This window comes from Trachemys scripta, chromosome 2 (genome assembly GCF_013100865.1).
Source record: "Trachemys scripta elegans isolate TJP31775 chromosome 2, CAS_Tse_1.0, whole genome shotgun sequence".
NCBI classification, from domain to species: domain Eukaryota; kingdom Metazoa; phylum Chordata; order Testudines; family Emydidae; genus Trachemys; species Trachemys scripta.
The window spans coordinates 236,084,475-236,099,169 of record NC_048299.1 but is presented as its reverse complement, the minus strand read 5'-3'; the positions used below and the strand labels follow the sequence as shown (position 1 = coordinate 236,099,169).

Here is a 14,695-nt window from a genome sequence, read left to right as displayed (position 1 = left end):
GGGGTATATCAGGGCCTGGGTGTGATGCAGGTTCACCCTGAAGAACCTAAGATTAATCTCCCTGTTTTTTCTGGACCTATTCTTAAACCCTGAACAAATTTTACACTTTGACGGCACATGGGTATCCCCTAAGTAGTGGATACGGTGAGAATGACCATTGCTAACTGGGACAGAATCCCAGCAAGTGAGGCAATGTTTAGATCCAGGGGATCTAGGCATAACTTGAAGATAAAATCTTTCAAAAAAGGAAAGGCCCCTGGGAGATCGTGGGGAGGGAAACAATGAGTCGCTCAAAGAAGTCCCCTCAAAAACATTACTATAACTAGTAAAAACTAAAAAGGGGACTAATACCTAAACAACAAAGTAAAACCTTGAAGTTATTCCCTAAAGAAAATAACCCAACTATGAAGTAGCCAGTGCAAGACATTTTAAGGATCCAGGGACTAGAGCCTGGGTCTGCTGAGCCTGGGACAGCTGATGTTCCCACAGTGCCACCGCAGCACGTACAGAGCAACAGCCAGGGAGCACACTGTGGATAGTAGCCACCCAGAGTGAAAGCACCTTGTGGTCCTCTGATTGGCTAAGCGCTGTATTTAACCTTGGAGGGTGCCCCAGGAAGTTGTCTGGACAACAGGACAGACTTTGGACCGTCTGCAACTCCAGACCTCACTTCATCTCCTGATTCCTGATCTCTGGCCTCTGATCCCTGCTCAACTCTGCTCCTGCCTCCTGATTCCATCCTAGTACGGTACTACCTCTGATCTAGTCTCCGACCACAGCCTGACTTTGACCCTGACTCGCGCTCATTGAACCTGGCTCCAGCAATTCCTCTGATCCCTGCTCACTGACTACCATTCTGATGTGTAGACCCCAGCCCAGCTACGACTGCTAGGCCAGGCTGCCGACACTCCAGCTTCCTTACAGATGCTCCATCTCAAACCCAAGGTGGTTGAGAAGGAAATGAAGATGATTTGTTCAACACTGCTCTATATACGTTTGGTTCAGTGTACAAGGATAGCGAGGGTGCATGTGTGCATCAAACGGGCAATGCTACAAAAAGTATCTGATCAAGGGTGCATTTGAAATGGAGCACACATAGGACATTACATGCCTAGGGCATGTCCCTCAGAATATTTTTTCTATTTTGATTAAGTGTGGTAATAATCTTTTAAATACCAATCAAGGCAGAGTAGTTATAGTTTTTAAAGGCTGCACCTTTATCCTAATGACTCAGCACCCTGTCACTCAAATCCCCACCAACGTAGGTTAAGAAGGACCTAACAAAGACCAATTAACTGAGTACAGCTACAGCTGAGGGGCTAATTTGAGGAGGAACCAACACTAGCAGCTCGGAGCATTTTTTTTGTCTCAAGTTATGCAGGCAGATTCAAATTTGTCCCACCAGAACTATTCTGGCTTTGTCAGACATTTCAAATTCTTCATTTTTTCACCATATTTAGGTAAGTTTAAAAACTAACTAAAATGCAACAACATGCCATCTAAATGAGTCTTCTAGAGTTAGCTGCCGGAAGTATGATACAATGAGCCTATATACAACTAAATAACATTTTGTTCCTTACTTGAAAAGAGTTCTATGAAGGAGACCCCCATATCTGAGATTAATGGGCTGCTCCACTTTGATTCATGTAGCATCACCATCAACCAATAACTTAGACTCTAGTTGTTCAGCTTTCTCCTCAGCAGGCCCTACCTCTTCTCATAAGTCATTTTTTCTTATAATTCTACAATATTTTAATGTAATCAGAAACAGAATAACCAAAAACCTGAAAACAGTATGGGTCTACAGATTAGGGTAACCCTTCATAAAACTATTCTATTTTCTGCAGAGGACTCTCCCAATCTGAAGTGAGCGGAATATAGAATGAAAGAACAAGGCCAAATTGTTTTGGACAACTACACTCAGGAAGTAGTCTTCCAAGTAGCACTGAAATCTACATGATAATGTCTAGTAAAGGTGTGAAGTAACTGCCAAGTAACTGGTGTTACCTGTTCTGTAACTCCCTTTGAACCAAGGAACTCTGCATACCCTTATGGAAAAGAACTTAATTTCCAAGGGACAGGGAAGAAACTCAAGTGACTCATGTGTACATCCACTTAGCTAAGACTGAAAAGCCTTATGACCTTTTTTTAGAATCCTGAAACAAAATGAACAAAGGACCTGAATTCTTCTAACCTATGCCAGAACCTCCCAGAACTTCTGATCACATCTACAGAAAGGCAGACCTTTTCCTTTTCTAACAAATTGGGACAGAAAGAGGAAAAGTGAATGGTCTGATTCTTGTGGATGACATTTATCTTCGGTAAAAAGATGGCAGCCAATACTGAGGGTAATTCTCATTATAGAAGGTAAAAGATAAATTAAATGAAAAGGCACCAATTTCCTCCACTCTGAGTCAAAGTAATAGAGGAAAATTTAATACAAAGCCAATAAAGAGTAAGTGAATGAATGGGCTCACAAGGGGACATACAGAGTTTATGAAGAACTATGTTGTAGTTACAAACAGGATCTCTTATTAAAATCCTTCCTAAGGCCCAGTTTGGACTCCTTCCACCATAGCAATATGACTTGTGTTTAGAGGTTACTTGGGATCCCAATAGCAAAAGTGGAAACAAAGAAGTGTGAAGGGCTTTGTGACCTAGGGTACTAGTTGGATGAAAGAGGCCTTTAAATTTCAGAAGCTGAACGAACTGTTTTGTGGAAGTTGGGTTAGCCTATGTGGATATGTTAGAGTATTTCCGAGATCTGTTCTCATGGGCACACACCATCTGAAGGTTTTTGAGCAGACCTTCCAAATGGACTGTTCATAAATTTGCCCATATCAGAGTTCAATACAGATCCCGGATGACAGAGCAGCTCTACACAGCCCCTACTGCCACTGTAGCTTTCTGCTATTAAAAACCCTTTACCAGTCAATCTTCCAAGTATAACAGGATGGAAATAATTCAGCAAGAGTAGAATCACTTTCACCAAAATAAGGGGAATTAAATGCCACGGGGGCCCCTTTCAAAGATCAGTGTGAACAACAGAAACACCCAATGAGCTGGTGCAGCGGAGATAATGAAATCTGCATTCATCAAGTCAACAAAGATGTAATAGATGTTCTCCATCTGCAATAGCTGTTCATGACAAAGTTCAAAATGTGCAATTTGATGAGATATTTAGCATGAGATATATGCTCCTTGTTCTTTTCCATACAGCAGAAAGTATATCCCTAAAAGACTCTCCTTGTTTGGGACTAATCTCATTGTTCTGATGTGTAGGTGTCAGGATTGCCTGTTTCAGGACATCTTGCATTTGAAGTTTGGAGGGAAACGGGGATGATTCAAAATCTCTGGTCAGAAAAGAAGTAAATTTCTGGTAGCACCCTGAAGATATGCCAGAGTGAGTCATTTGTAACACTACTTCACAGAAGATGAAAATTAGGTAGTCTATTATCTGGGGAGGTTCAGACTTGCACTTCTAGTGTCACAACCTCTCTTTTGCTGACAGCTTTGGCTTGTTGCTTAGAGATCTGATCCTTCAAGATGTTCAAATTTGTTAACAGAAGCATGTTTTGTTAAAAAATATATAGGAGAATCAGTCAGTCAACAAGCTGGACTACAAGGGAATATAGGGAACAGGTGATGAAAACAAAGACATCCTAAATAAACTAAATGATTTCTCTGCATCAGTCTTCACTCCACTTTTTTGGGGGGGATGGGGGATAATAAAAATAAGGTACTATCAGAGACTGAGGTGTCAAAAAGAGGAAGATCTGACAGATACATTAAATAGCGAACACACCAGGAGTGAATGACATTCCTTCAAAAATTCAAAAGGAACTTAATTAAATAGCTGAACTAATACAAATACATAGCCTCATTAAAATTGGCTTCTTATTCTAGAAGACTGGAATGTAGCATATCTTTTTTTTAAATATGCAAATGGCGATCTTGAGAAATATACAGCAGATAACCTTATGTCAGTTCCTAACAAGACAAAAAACATCTAGATATACATGACATAACAAGTATAAGCCAATGCAGCTTCTGTAAAGGAAAGTCATCTACTAAAAATTTTTGACAATAGCAGATTAAAGGAGAACATATATAACATTTATTTGGACTTTCAAAGAGCCTTTGAAATGATCTTCACAAGGGGCTATTAAAGAAACTAAGTAAACAGAATTTGTGGGAAACTACTATCATGGACCAGAAACTGACCAAGAGACAGAAAGTGAAAGTGGGAATAAAATGGTTAATTATCAACATAGTAGTAGATTAACACTGGGGATGCCCAGGATCCAGACTGGGACTAATGTTTTATACATTTATTAATGATCTAATGAACAGTGAAGTGGCAATATTTGCAGATTAAATAAAATTATATAGGTCATTGAAGACTAATTACAGAGGAGAAGAATTCTAGAGAGACAAAGCTAGGTGGACTTTGCAACATGACAGCATATGAAACTCTGTCATGATAAATGCAAAATAATGCATATTGGAACTACTTGTATACATTGCTGAGTTCTAAATTAACTAACTAGTCAGAAAAAAGTCACGGGCATTACTGACAGCTCAGTGAAAATCTCTGCTAAGTGCACAGTGATGATCAATAGAGCCCTGCGCAGATACCAATTTATTTCCGCGGATATAAATTTTGTATATGCGGAGCTGCAGGCTCTACCGGGAACCGCAACGGTGAAAGCAACCCCAAGGAGCCAGCACCCCATGCCAGCAGTTCCTCCAGCCCCGCCCACTGGGGCAAGCACCAGGCTCACTGGCAGCTTTCCCTGGTCACACTAATGCAGTGGGCAATGCTGTGGGCAGTACGTCTAACACTTTATTTCCCCTGACTACCTTTTTTAAGAGACTCATTTATTAATTTAGTTAATTAGTAACAACTAAGAAAATTTATTTTCTTAAATAATTTCTATAGCTTTCTTCTGCTTGGATCCAAAAGGATACTGCTGTCCCACTGCTGCTAGGCAAGGGTATAGCGGGGCAATATGAAGCAAGACTCCAAGATTCATGGTGTTCCTTTATAAGTTTATATTTACAGTCTTGTGCATGACTTAAGGAAGGGTGATTTTGGTGTCTGTCTGATCCCAATACTTCTGTCAGCAAATTTCATTCATGTCCCTGATGGACAGGAAAGAATGCCTTGTTCTTCCTTGGCTTTGAAGAGCCATGTCTTTGGAGACTTTTTCTTTTTGTTGTCAGAAGAGTCTGGTACTTAAGGGTGCTAGAGTGCTTAATAGAAAACTGCCTAACTTGGAGCAGAAAGAGGGACCCTCTCTCAGAAAGGCATTCTCCCACCTTAGCATTGCTGAGAAGCCTCACTCTCCCTTCAAGGTCCCACTCTTTTTCAGAGTTCAAAAGTTCTACTACTTCTTAAAAGAGCTTGGGATGAGGGCTCTTCTAGATCTGCTGCCTAGTGGGATGACTTTTGGTGGTTTGATGAGCTACCCAAGAGCTGTGTTGAGATCATAAAGAGAATGCATATGTTGGAGACCACCAGCAGTGAAAAATAATCATAGGAGTGTAGGACTGGAAGGGATCTCAGTAGTCCAGTCCCCTGCACTCAACGCAGGACTAAGTAATAACTAGACCTTGCCTGAGAGGTGTTTGTCTAACCCATTTTTTAAAAAAAACCCAAAGACAGAGATTCCACAACCTCCCTAGGCAATTTGTTCCAGTGCTTAACTACCCAAACAATTAGAAAATGTTTCTTAATGTCTGACCTAAACCTCCCTTGCTTCAATTTAAGCCCATTGCTTCTTGTCCTATCCTTAGAGGTTAAGGAGAACATTTTTTCACCCTCCTCCCTGTAATAACCTTTTACATACTTGAAAGCTTATGTCCTCCCTCAGTCTTCTCTTCTCCAGACTGAATAAATGTTTTCTAGATCTTTAATCATTTTTGTTCCTCTCCTCTGGACTTTCTCCAATTTTTCTACACCTTTCCTGAAATTTGGTGCCCAAAACTGGACACAGTACTCCAGGTGAGGTCTTATCGAAGTACAGGAGAGTGGAAGAATTATTTCTTGTGTCTTGCTTACAACACACTTGCTGATACATCCTAGAATGATATTCACTTTTTTTTGCAATGGTGTTACACTGTTGACTCATTTAAGCTTGTGATCCACTATAACCTTTTCCGCAATACTCTGTCCTACACAGTGATTTCCCATTTTGTATGTGTGTAAATGATTGTTCCTTCCTAAGTGGAGTATTTTGCATTTGTCCTTATTGAATTTCATCCTATTTACTTCAAACCATTTCTCCAGTTTGTCCAAATCATTTTGAATTTTAACCCAATTCAAAAAGCACTTGATATTGTCTGCAAACTTTATAAGTGTACTCTCTATGCCATTATCTAAATCATTTACAAAGATATTGAACAGAACCAGAACCAGGACTGATCCATGCAGGACCCCAATCGATATGACCTTCCAGCTTAACTGTGAACCACTAATAACTACTCTCTGGGAACTACTTTCTAACCAGTGAGACACCCACCTAGCTCATTCTAGGCTTTATTTCCTAGTTTGTTTATGAGAAGGTCATGCGAGATAGTACCAAAGCCTTATTAAAGTCAAGATATATCAAATCTACTGCTTCCCCCCTATCCACAAGGCTTGTTACCCTGTCAAAGAAAGCTATTAGGTTGGTTTGACAGTATTTGTTCCTGACAAATTGATGTTAATGGTAATTATTACTTTATCGTCTTCTAGGTGTTTGCAAATTGATTGCTTGATTATTTGCTCCATTTGCTTTCGAGGTACTGCAGTTAAGCTGACTGGTTTGTAATTCCTTGAGTTGTCCTTACTCCCCTTTTTTATAGATTGGCACTATATTTTCCCTCTTCCATGAATCTCTCTCCTCTTCCATGAGTTTTCGAAAATAATCAATCATTTAATGACAGGAAGAGTGTGTGTAATGCTAATGGCAGTTGTGGGACAGCGTGGCCAGAAGCCAGTGGTATTCATCTTTACATGCTCAGGTCAGCAGCCTTGCTCTCAAGAGTCCAGCTAGAGTACAAAGAAGGGTCCCCCTGCATCCTTTACGTGCATGTGACTTGGGAGGTTGGACTCCACCCTCAGCACTGCTTCCTACATCAGCTGATCATCCTCCTTGGTGACACAGTGAGGACTGCAAATTTGATAGTTGCCTGCTCTCCCAACAGTGAAGATGATCCCGCTGCAGAGGGCATTATGCCTACTTTGCAGCTAAGACACAGTCTTCATCTCCTGGGTTCCTTTGCATGAATTACCATCCTGAGCAAAGCCTGGGAGTTTCTGAGTCTAGCAAATGATCCCAGAGCCTCTTCTCTGATGGGTGAGAAGGTAAAACGCAGAGGCTGAGAATTTGAATTGTTAACGGGTGTACCTCCTGAGTCACAGGACCATGATCACAGGGCCATTAATTCCAAATTAGGAAAGCCATGAACAGAATGTGTTTTACATAATACTTTTATCATAATCTTTTATCTATAAATGTTCAATAAAATAATGAGCTTACTATTTGGTTTTGTTTTTCCTTCATTCCCTATTCTTCTATTTCACTTTTCTTCCTTTCCTTCTGTATTTTAATCTAGCCTTCCTTGTCTTTAGTGTTATACTTCAATTTTTACCTCATCTTCACTCTCTTTTCCAGACATTTTTACCTTTCTAACGTTGCTTTTTATTTCCCCCCCCCATCAACTTTCCCTTCAGAATTGCCTCTCCTTTTACCCTAACTTCTTATTTTTTTACTGACCATTTTTTCCTCTTGTTAAACAGCTTTATCCCCATTCCTGAAATATAGCCCCCGTACTCCCCTTCTCTAACATTAGCCTGTAGAGTCCAGGCCAACAGTTCTCTCCCCTCAGGGTCAAAGACAGAAGATTCCTTATCTGTCTTGCCAAGGGGGAACTCAATACATCTTCCCCCATTCTTATTGGCGCTATTAAGGTTTCTACTATGAAAACACTGAACATCAGTAGTGCTGAAGGCCACATATTAACTAAATGTAGTTTATAGACCATCCCAGATTGGGCTACTTGTCAAAGTCTAAATCATAATGGTGAAAATTCTCCACTCTGCCTGCACGAAGCTCAACTGCAGTCAAGAGGTGGGTTGCAATGATGCAGTTGCACCACATAATCTTTAGCCACCAATCTCTGACACAAGTTAGATCTCCACAGGAGAAGCTTTCTCTGACACTAGTGGCATACGGTCCCTTAGGATTGTCACAACAGTGAAGGATCAGATGTAGTGAAGCTTCACTCCACCATGCTCCTTCCCCCTCTCCCATGTCCACAGAATGCCCCAACATGCTTCCTATCACCTATTATGACCAGAGAAGGAAAGATGGGGTACAGTTGGTGTAGAAGATGGTGGAAGCGCTTCCACCACCTTTTCTCCCAATGGAAAGTTCCCCGGCAGAACGAGAATTCTCTGCTGGCCATCTCTGGTCACTTTAAGGCTTACATGATACAAAGTGGCCGTAGTAGACTGGAGACTCCAAGCCAAGAAGCCTTTATGACTTAGGAGGGGGATAAAGTAAAAGTATCTTTTTTCTTGTGCGAGTCAGATGGCACAGGTATTACTTTAATCTTGACTTTCTTAGAAACATGTGCAACTGAAAGATATCAGTGCTCTGTAAATGCTGAAACACTATTCAGCTATTTCACCATTTTCTAGGAATCTTTCAATAATTAGTTTCTTGTAAATTGACAAATTTGTAGCAGATGAATCACTGGCCCTTGGATCATGCTAAATATTTCAAATCAGTCTTAAAGGATTGGGGATGTCAGACTTTTCCTGCTGGCTTAATATAACATTCTTAAGCAGATCACTAAGCCAACATGATATATAACACAGTAGAAAATGTATTGGCTGTGACTGCTGTTTTTAATCTTCTGGGTGAATTCTGGGTAAATTTTTGGAGTGTATAGGATATTTCTCTTTTCTTCACATTCTAAGACAGGCACAAACCTGAACATAACTTTACAGCATTAACAAATGTTAACATTTTTCAACAGTTACCACAATCTAAAAAGAAACCACAGTTTATCCTATTCTTAACATAGGAAATAACTGTCAGATACACTGGTCTTTTAAATGCAGACATTTAATGAAGACTACTGTTAACTAATCCTAAAAATACAAGCTCTTCAGTTTTTACTACAGTGTAACAATAAAACCTAAAAAGTAAAATATAATACACAAAGTAAGAACAAACTATTAAACCCCAAAAGCTATGTGGATAACTCCCCAAACAATTTATAAAAGTAACTAGTAGTCCCTCTTTCGATACTGGGGGATGGTGGGGAGAGGGAGGAAACGAAACTGGAAGCCTGGACACAGCTTATGTTCCTTCATCCCTGCCATATAACTACTATCTAAAGTAGAGAATCAGACAGAAATTACTAGAGGTTTAAAAAAAACTCTCATGCACATACCAGAAGTAAAATACACCTGTACCCCAATATAACGCGGTCCTCGGGAGTCAAAAAATCTCACCGCCTTATAGGTGAGACCGCGTTATATCCGGTTCGGTCCGGTCTGGCATGCCGGCAAGAGCCAGTACGCCGTGCCAGACTGGACCGGCTTCCCCGGCAGTGATTTAAAGGGCCTGGTGATCCAGCTGCTGTGGGGAGCCCCGGGCCCTTTAAATCACCGCTGGAGCTCCAGCAGCGGGGCTCGGGCGGTGATTTAAAGGGCCCGGGGCTCCACACGAATTCGGATATAATGCGGTAAAGCAGCGGGGCTCGGGTGGCGCTTTAAAAGGCCTGGGGCTCCCCGCTGCTTTACCGCGTTATATCTGAATTTGTGTTATATCAGGTCGTGTTCTATAGGGATAGAGGTGTAGTCTAAAATGGAGATTAATACAGTAGAATAGCATACCAAGAAAGTCTCTGAAAATATTTATTCTTTTTCTAATAATAAAAAAAAAGGTCAGAGTTTTGAACAGGAATATAGCTGTTTCCATGGCTTTTGGCTAAAAGAGAACAGGAAAATAAAATTTTATGAGCATCATACCTGCCAGAACCATACGATCTGCTTGCTAGTTCTTGTATAATGACGATAAACGGTGTTCCTTTGCCAATCTGCTAAATCAACCTCTTGCATGCCACAGAGCATAACCTGGAAAATAAACAACCATCATATCATTATAGATGCACTGTACTGCCTTTTAATGATTATGTACTCTAGATGAAAGACATCTGCACAATGAAGAAGAGACAAAAGGCTTGGTCTGAACACAGAACCAAGACCTCTTGCATTCTTATCCAACTCTTCTCTACCCTTTACTTACCTCACAGGGTACCATAAGGCTTTATTAGTTCTTGTTTGTTAAGTGCTCTGAAGAGTACACTTACTGGAGGCCCAATCCTGTAAGGTGTTCAGCATATAATACTATCACTAAATTCAACGGAAGCCTATGGTGCTCAGGTATGTTAGCAACAAGGTGGTCAGGGAAAGTGTGGGACTCTTACTGAATGGGGGAGGCAACCTAGAGACAGATGTGGAAAAAGCTGAAGTACTCAATGCTTTTTTTGCCTCAGTCTTCACAGACCAGGTCAGCTCCCAGACTGCTGCACTGGGCAGCACAGTATGTGGAGGAGGTGAGCAGCACTCAGTGGTGAAATGACAGGTTAAGGTCTATTTAGAAAAGCTGGACACGCACAAGTCCATGGGGCCAGATCTAATGCATCTGAGGGAGTTGGCTGATATGATTGCAGAGCCATTGGCCATTATCTTTGAAAACTTATGATGATTGGGGGAGGTCCCGGACGATGGGAAAAAGGCAAATATAGTGCCCATCTTTAAAAATGGGAAGAAGGAGAATCCGGGGAACTACAGATCAGTCAGCCTCACCTCAGTCCCTGGAAAAATCATGGAGCAGGTCCTCAAGGAATCTATATTGAAACACTTGGAGAAGAGGAAGGTGATCAGGAACAGTCAACATGGATTCACCAACAGCAAGTCATGCCTGACCAACCTGATTACCTTCTAATAAGATAACTGGCTCTGTGGGTATGGGGAAAGCAGTGGATGTGATATATCTTGACTTTAGCAAAGCTGTCGATACAGTCTCCCACAGTATTCTTGCCAGCAAGTTAAAAAAGTATGGACTGGCTGAATGGACAATAAAGGTGGATAGAAAGCTGGCTAGATCGTCAGGCTCAATGGGTAGTGAACAATGGCTCCATGTCTAGATGGCAGCCAGCATCAAGCAGAGTGCCCCAGGGGTCTGTTCTGGGGCCGGTTTTGTTCAACATCTTCATTAAGGATCTGAATGATGGGATGGATTTTACCCTCAGCAAGTTCTCAGATGACGCTAAGCTGGGAGGGAGAGGTAGATATGCTGGAGGATAGGGATAGGGTCCAGAGGGACCTAGACAAATTGGAGGATTGGGCCAAAATAAATCTGATGAGGTTCAACAAGGATAAGTGCAGAGTCCTTAATTTAGGACGGAAGAATCCCATGCACAGCTACAGGCTGGGGACCGACTGGCTAAGCGGCAGCTCTGCAGAAGAGGACCTGGTGATTACAGTGGACGAGAAGTTGGATATGAATCAACAGTGTGCCCTTTTTTGCCAAGAAGGCAAACAGCATATTTGGCTGCATTAGTAGAAGCATTGCCAGCAGATGGAGGGAAGTGATTATTCCCCACTATTCGGCACTGGTGAGGCCACATCTGGAATACTGCGTCCACTACAGAAAGGATGTGGACAAATTGCATCCCCCTGAGCCAGGTCACAACAACTCCACTCACACAGAGGAACTGGCTCTTTGACCAGAGAATGGAGACAAAGAAGCCCTTTTAAGAATCTTGTTAACATATCACTGGAAAAAAATGATCTTCCATGAATGGGGGGATGAAATGCTGAAAATCGCCACTAGGAGCACACTCATTGAGCTAAATGCAAGGCTCGATGACCGAATATGCAGCAAGTACTCCGAGATGTCCTGGATAGAGATCAGCATCAGCTTAACTCTGCAGGCAAATTCATTTTGCAAAATAGGTGATTCTGGTAAAGGGCTTTCTACTTTTTAATAATACCTGTTGAATGGCCACTGATAACACACTTTCTCCTCATTCAACCACAAAGCAGCCACCCAGTGGGATGCAGGGAACTGAATGCAAGATGCAACCATGATTCTACATGATGTCTGGATGGCGAGGAAGGGATACGGGAGGCTGAACTGACAGCGTGGGAAGGTCAGAGAACCAACACTGCCTCAGCCATGCCTGGTGAATGAGGATAAGCTTTGTCCCAATCCACTTTTAGCTTGAGGATGACTTTTGGAATTATCAGTATTGGAGGAAAAGGGTACAGAAGAACAGACTGCCAGCCGAGATGAAAGGTGTTGGTCAGGGAGTCTGGACTGAGAAGGACAGCATTTCCTATTGTCTCTTGTAGCAAACAGGTCGATCCTCAGAATGCCCCAACCTGCAAAGATGACCCGCAAGACACTCATCTTCGGGGACCACTCGTGATTCAGGGAAAAATTCCTGCGAGATGATTTTGGGCCCCGGGCAAGTGATCAGCCATCAGGGTGATACTCTCCTCAAGGCAGAACTACCACAACCTGATCGCTCTTGGCAGAGCATCCTGAAGTGAGTTACCCCTGGCCTGTTCACATAATATATCAGAGTGATATTGTTGGTAAGTACGTGAACCACTGAGTCTCTGGTGTGGTTCAGAAAGGCCCAGCAAGCCTCATAGATGGCCTGAAGCTCCAGTACGTTAATATGCAGTGAGGCCTCCTGCTCCAACCATAGACCCTGAACTTTCAGCAACCCCAGATGTGCTCCCCAGCCCATCAGGGAGTGGTCAGTGACCAAAAGGCAGCACCATGTACTGAAAATGGCACTCCGCCACAATGAATTGGAGGAATGTTTTGTGGCTCAACAAAATCGCCACATGAAAACAGGCATTCTGAAGGTCCAAGGCAGCAAAACAGTCAGTCATTCTGAGATAATGTGGGGAGGACAGTTGACAGGGTGACCATTCAGAACCTCACGTACCTGATATGTTTGTTGAGACTGTGAAGGTCAAGAATGGGTCTTAGCCCTCCTTTGGATTTGGGAACCAGAAAGTACTGGAATAGAAATCCTGATGCCAGTGTTCTGGAGGAACTTCCTCCACCAAAGCCAGCAGAGAGTGGACCTGCTCAAGAAGTATCTCATGAGAGGGGTCCCTGAACAGGGATGGAGAGGGAGGGTGGGAATGAGGAGTGGAGAGGAACTGGATAGCATAGCATGATCTAATAATGTGTAAGACACAGCTGTTGGTTGTGATTGAGCCCCATAAAAGCCAACCTGTCCCTGAACAGAAGTGGGGTAAAGGGAGTGATGACTGGACCACTGCTCTGAAAAAAGGAGTCAAAATGGGCACTTAGGAGATACTATGGGAAGGCGTGTTGACTGGCCGAACCCTGACCCAAATGCCTTCTACTCTGGGACCTATGCACCTTTCTGGGTTCCCACTGACTTGTGGGAGGAAAAGGGTGTCCAAGGATGCATTGTGGACAGTATTGCTGCTGCTATTGACCACCATGTGGTGCCTTTGCACTGCCAGTATATACTCTCCCAAGGGACGTAAGGCAGCCTAGAATCCTTGAAGGAATGCACAGTCTTGGCTGCATTGTCCGAAAATAGCATCCAGCTATTCAAATGGTAAATCCTCAATAGCATGGTGCACATTAGGAGCAATGCCTGAATTCTGCCATCAGGGTACCTTCTTCATGGTCACCATAGAGGCCATAAAACTCTGACCGAAGCATCCACGATGTCTTGTGCAGATTGCAACAGTGTCTTGGCCACCAAGCTGCCCTCTATGATGGATGTCCGAAATTCCTCTCTGCTGGTGTCAGGTAGTTGGTCGGTAAACTTAAAACACCATCATCCAATTTACAAGATTGTATTTGGACAATGCCTGCTGATTTGTAATCTGCATTTTCAGGAAGGAGAAGATGTAGATCTTCCTAACCACTAAATCCATCATTTTAGAGTCCTTGCCCTTAGGTGTGGACTTAAATTTGCTCTGCTGGGCTCTATCATTCACCATGATTACAATCACAGAATTTGGGACCAGATGGAAGTAAAAGCCTTCAAATCCCTGCACCAGGACAAAACAGAGTTTCCGCCACTTGCTTCGCAGTATGCAGTACTGAAGCCAAAATGATACAAGGAACCTTTGAAGGCTCTAGGAGCGCATCATAGGAAGGGACACTCTCCAAGGAGCTGATAGCTGATAAATCCAACAATTTATGGGTATTCTCCTTCAGAAACTCTGTCTGAATGCCCAGGGAAATGCTGCAACAGGTCCTGGTAGGCCATGAAATCCTCAGGCACTGAAAGAGAGGAAGAACCAGGCACTGTTGAATCGTCCGGGGATGATGAAGAGGTGGTTAATTTGGCCAAAGCCAAATCCTGCTCCTTGACAGTTGGAAGTGGAAAGGACAACTCCATCGGCCACACAGGGAGAAGACTCACTGGTACCTTAGTCTGCGGTGGATCATCAGTCCCCACCACTGACCTGCCTGGGGATCTCACCTTAGAACAAGATGAAGAGTGCAATCTCTGTGACAGATTCTACTTTACTATTATTATAGGTTTATATATTTTTTTACTTTTAGAACTACAGGTACTATCTACAGTACTAAACAACAGTCCAAATGGGGAAGGCTAC

General features: G+C 42.5%; 1 protein-coding gene across 2 annotated transcripts in view; it reads right to left on the bottom strand.

Moving 5' to 3' along the window:
• WWP1 (WW domain containing E3 ubiquitin protein ligase 1) overlaps positions 1 to 14,695 on the bottom strand; it is a gene marked incomplete in the record, with an annotated part of 149,162 nt that overhangs the window by 17,348 nt on the left and 117,119 nt on the right. For both annotated transcript variants that reach the window (XM_034763223.1, XM_034763224.1), the window contains 1 exon segment: positions 10,031 to 10,135. In XM_034763223.1, the coding sequence (XP_034619114.1) occupies positions 10,031 to 10,135 (105 nt within the window).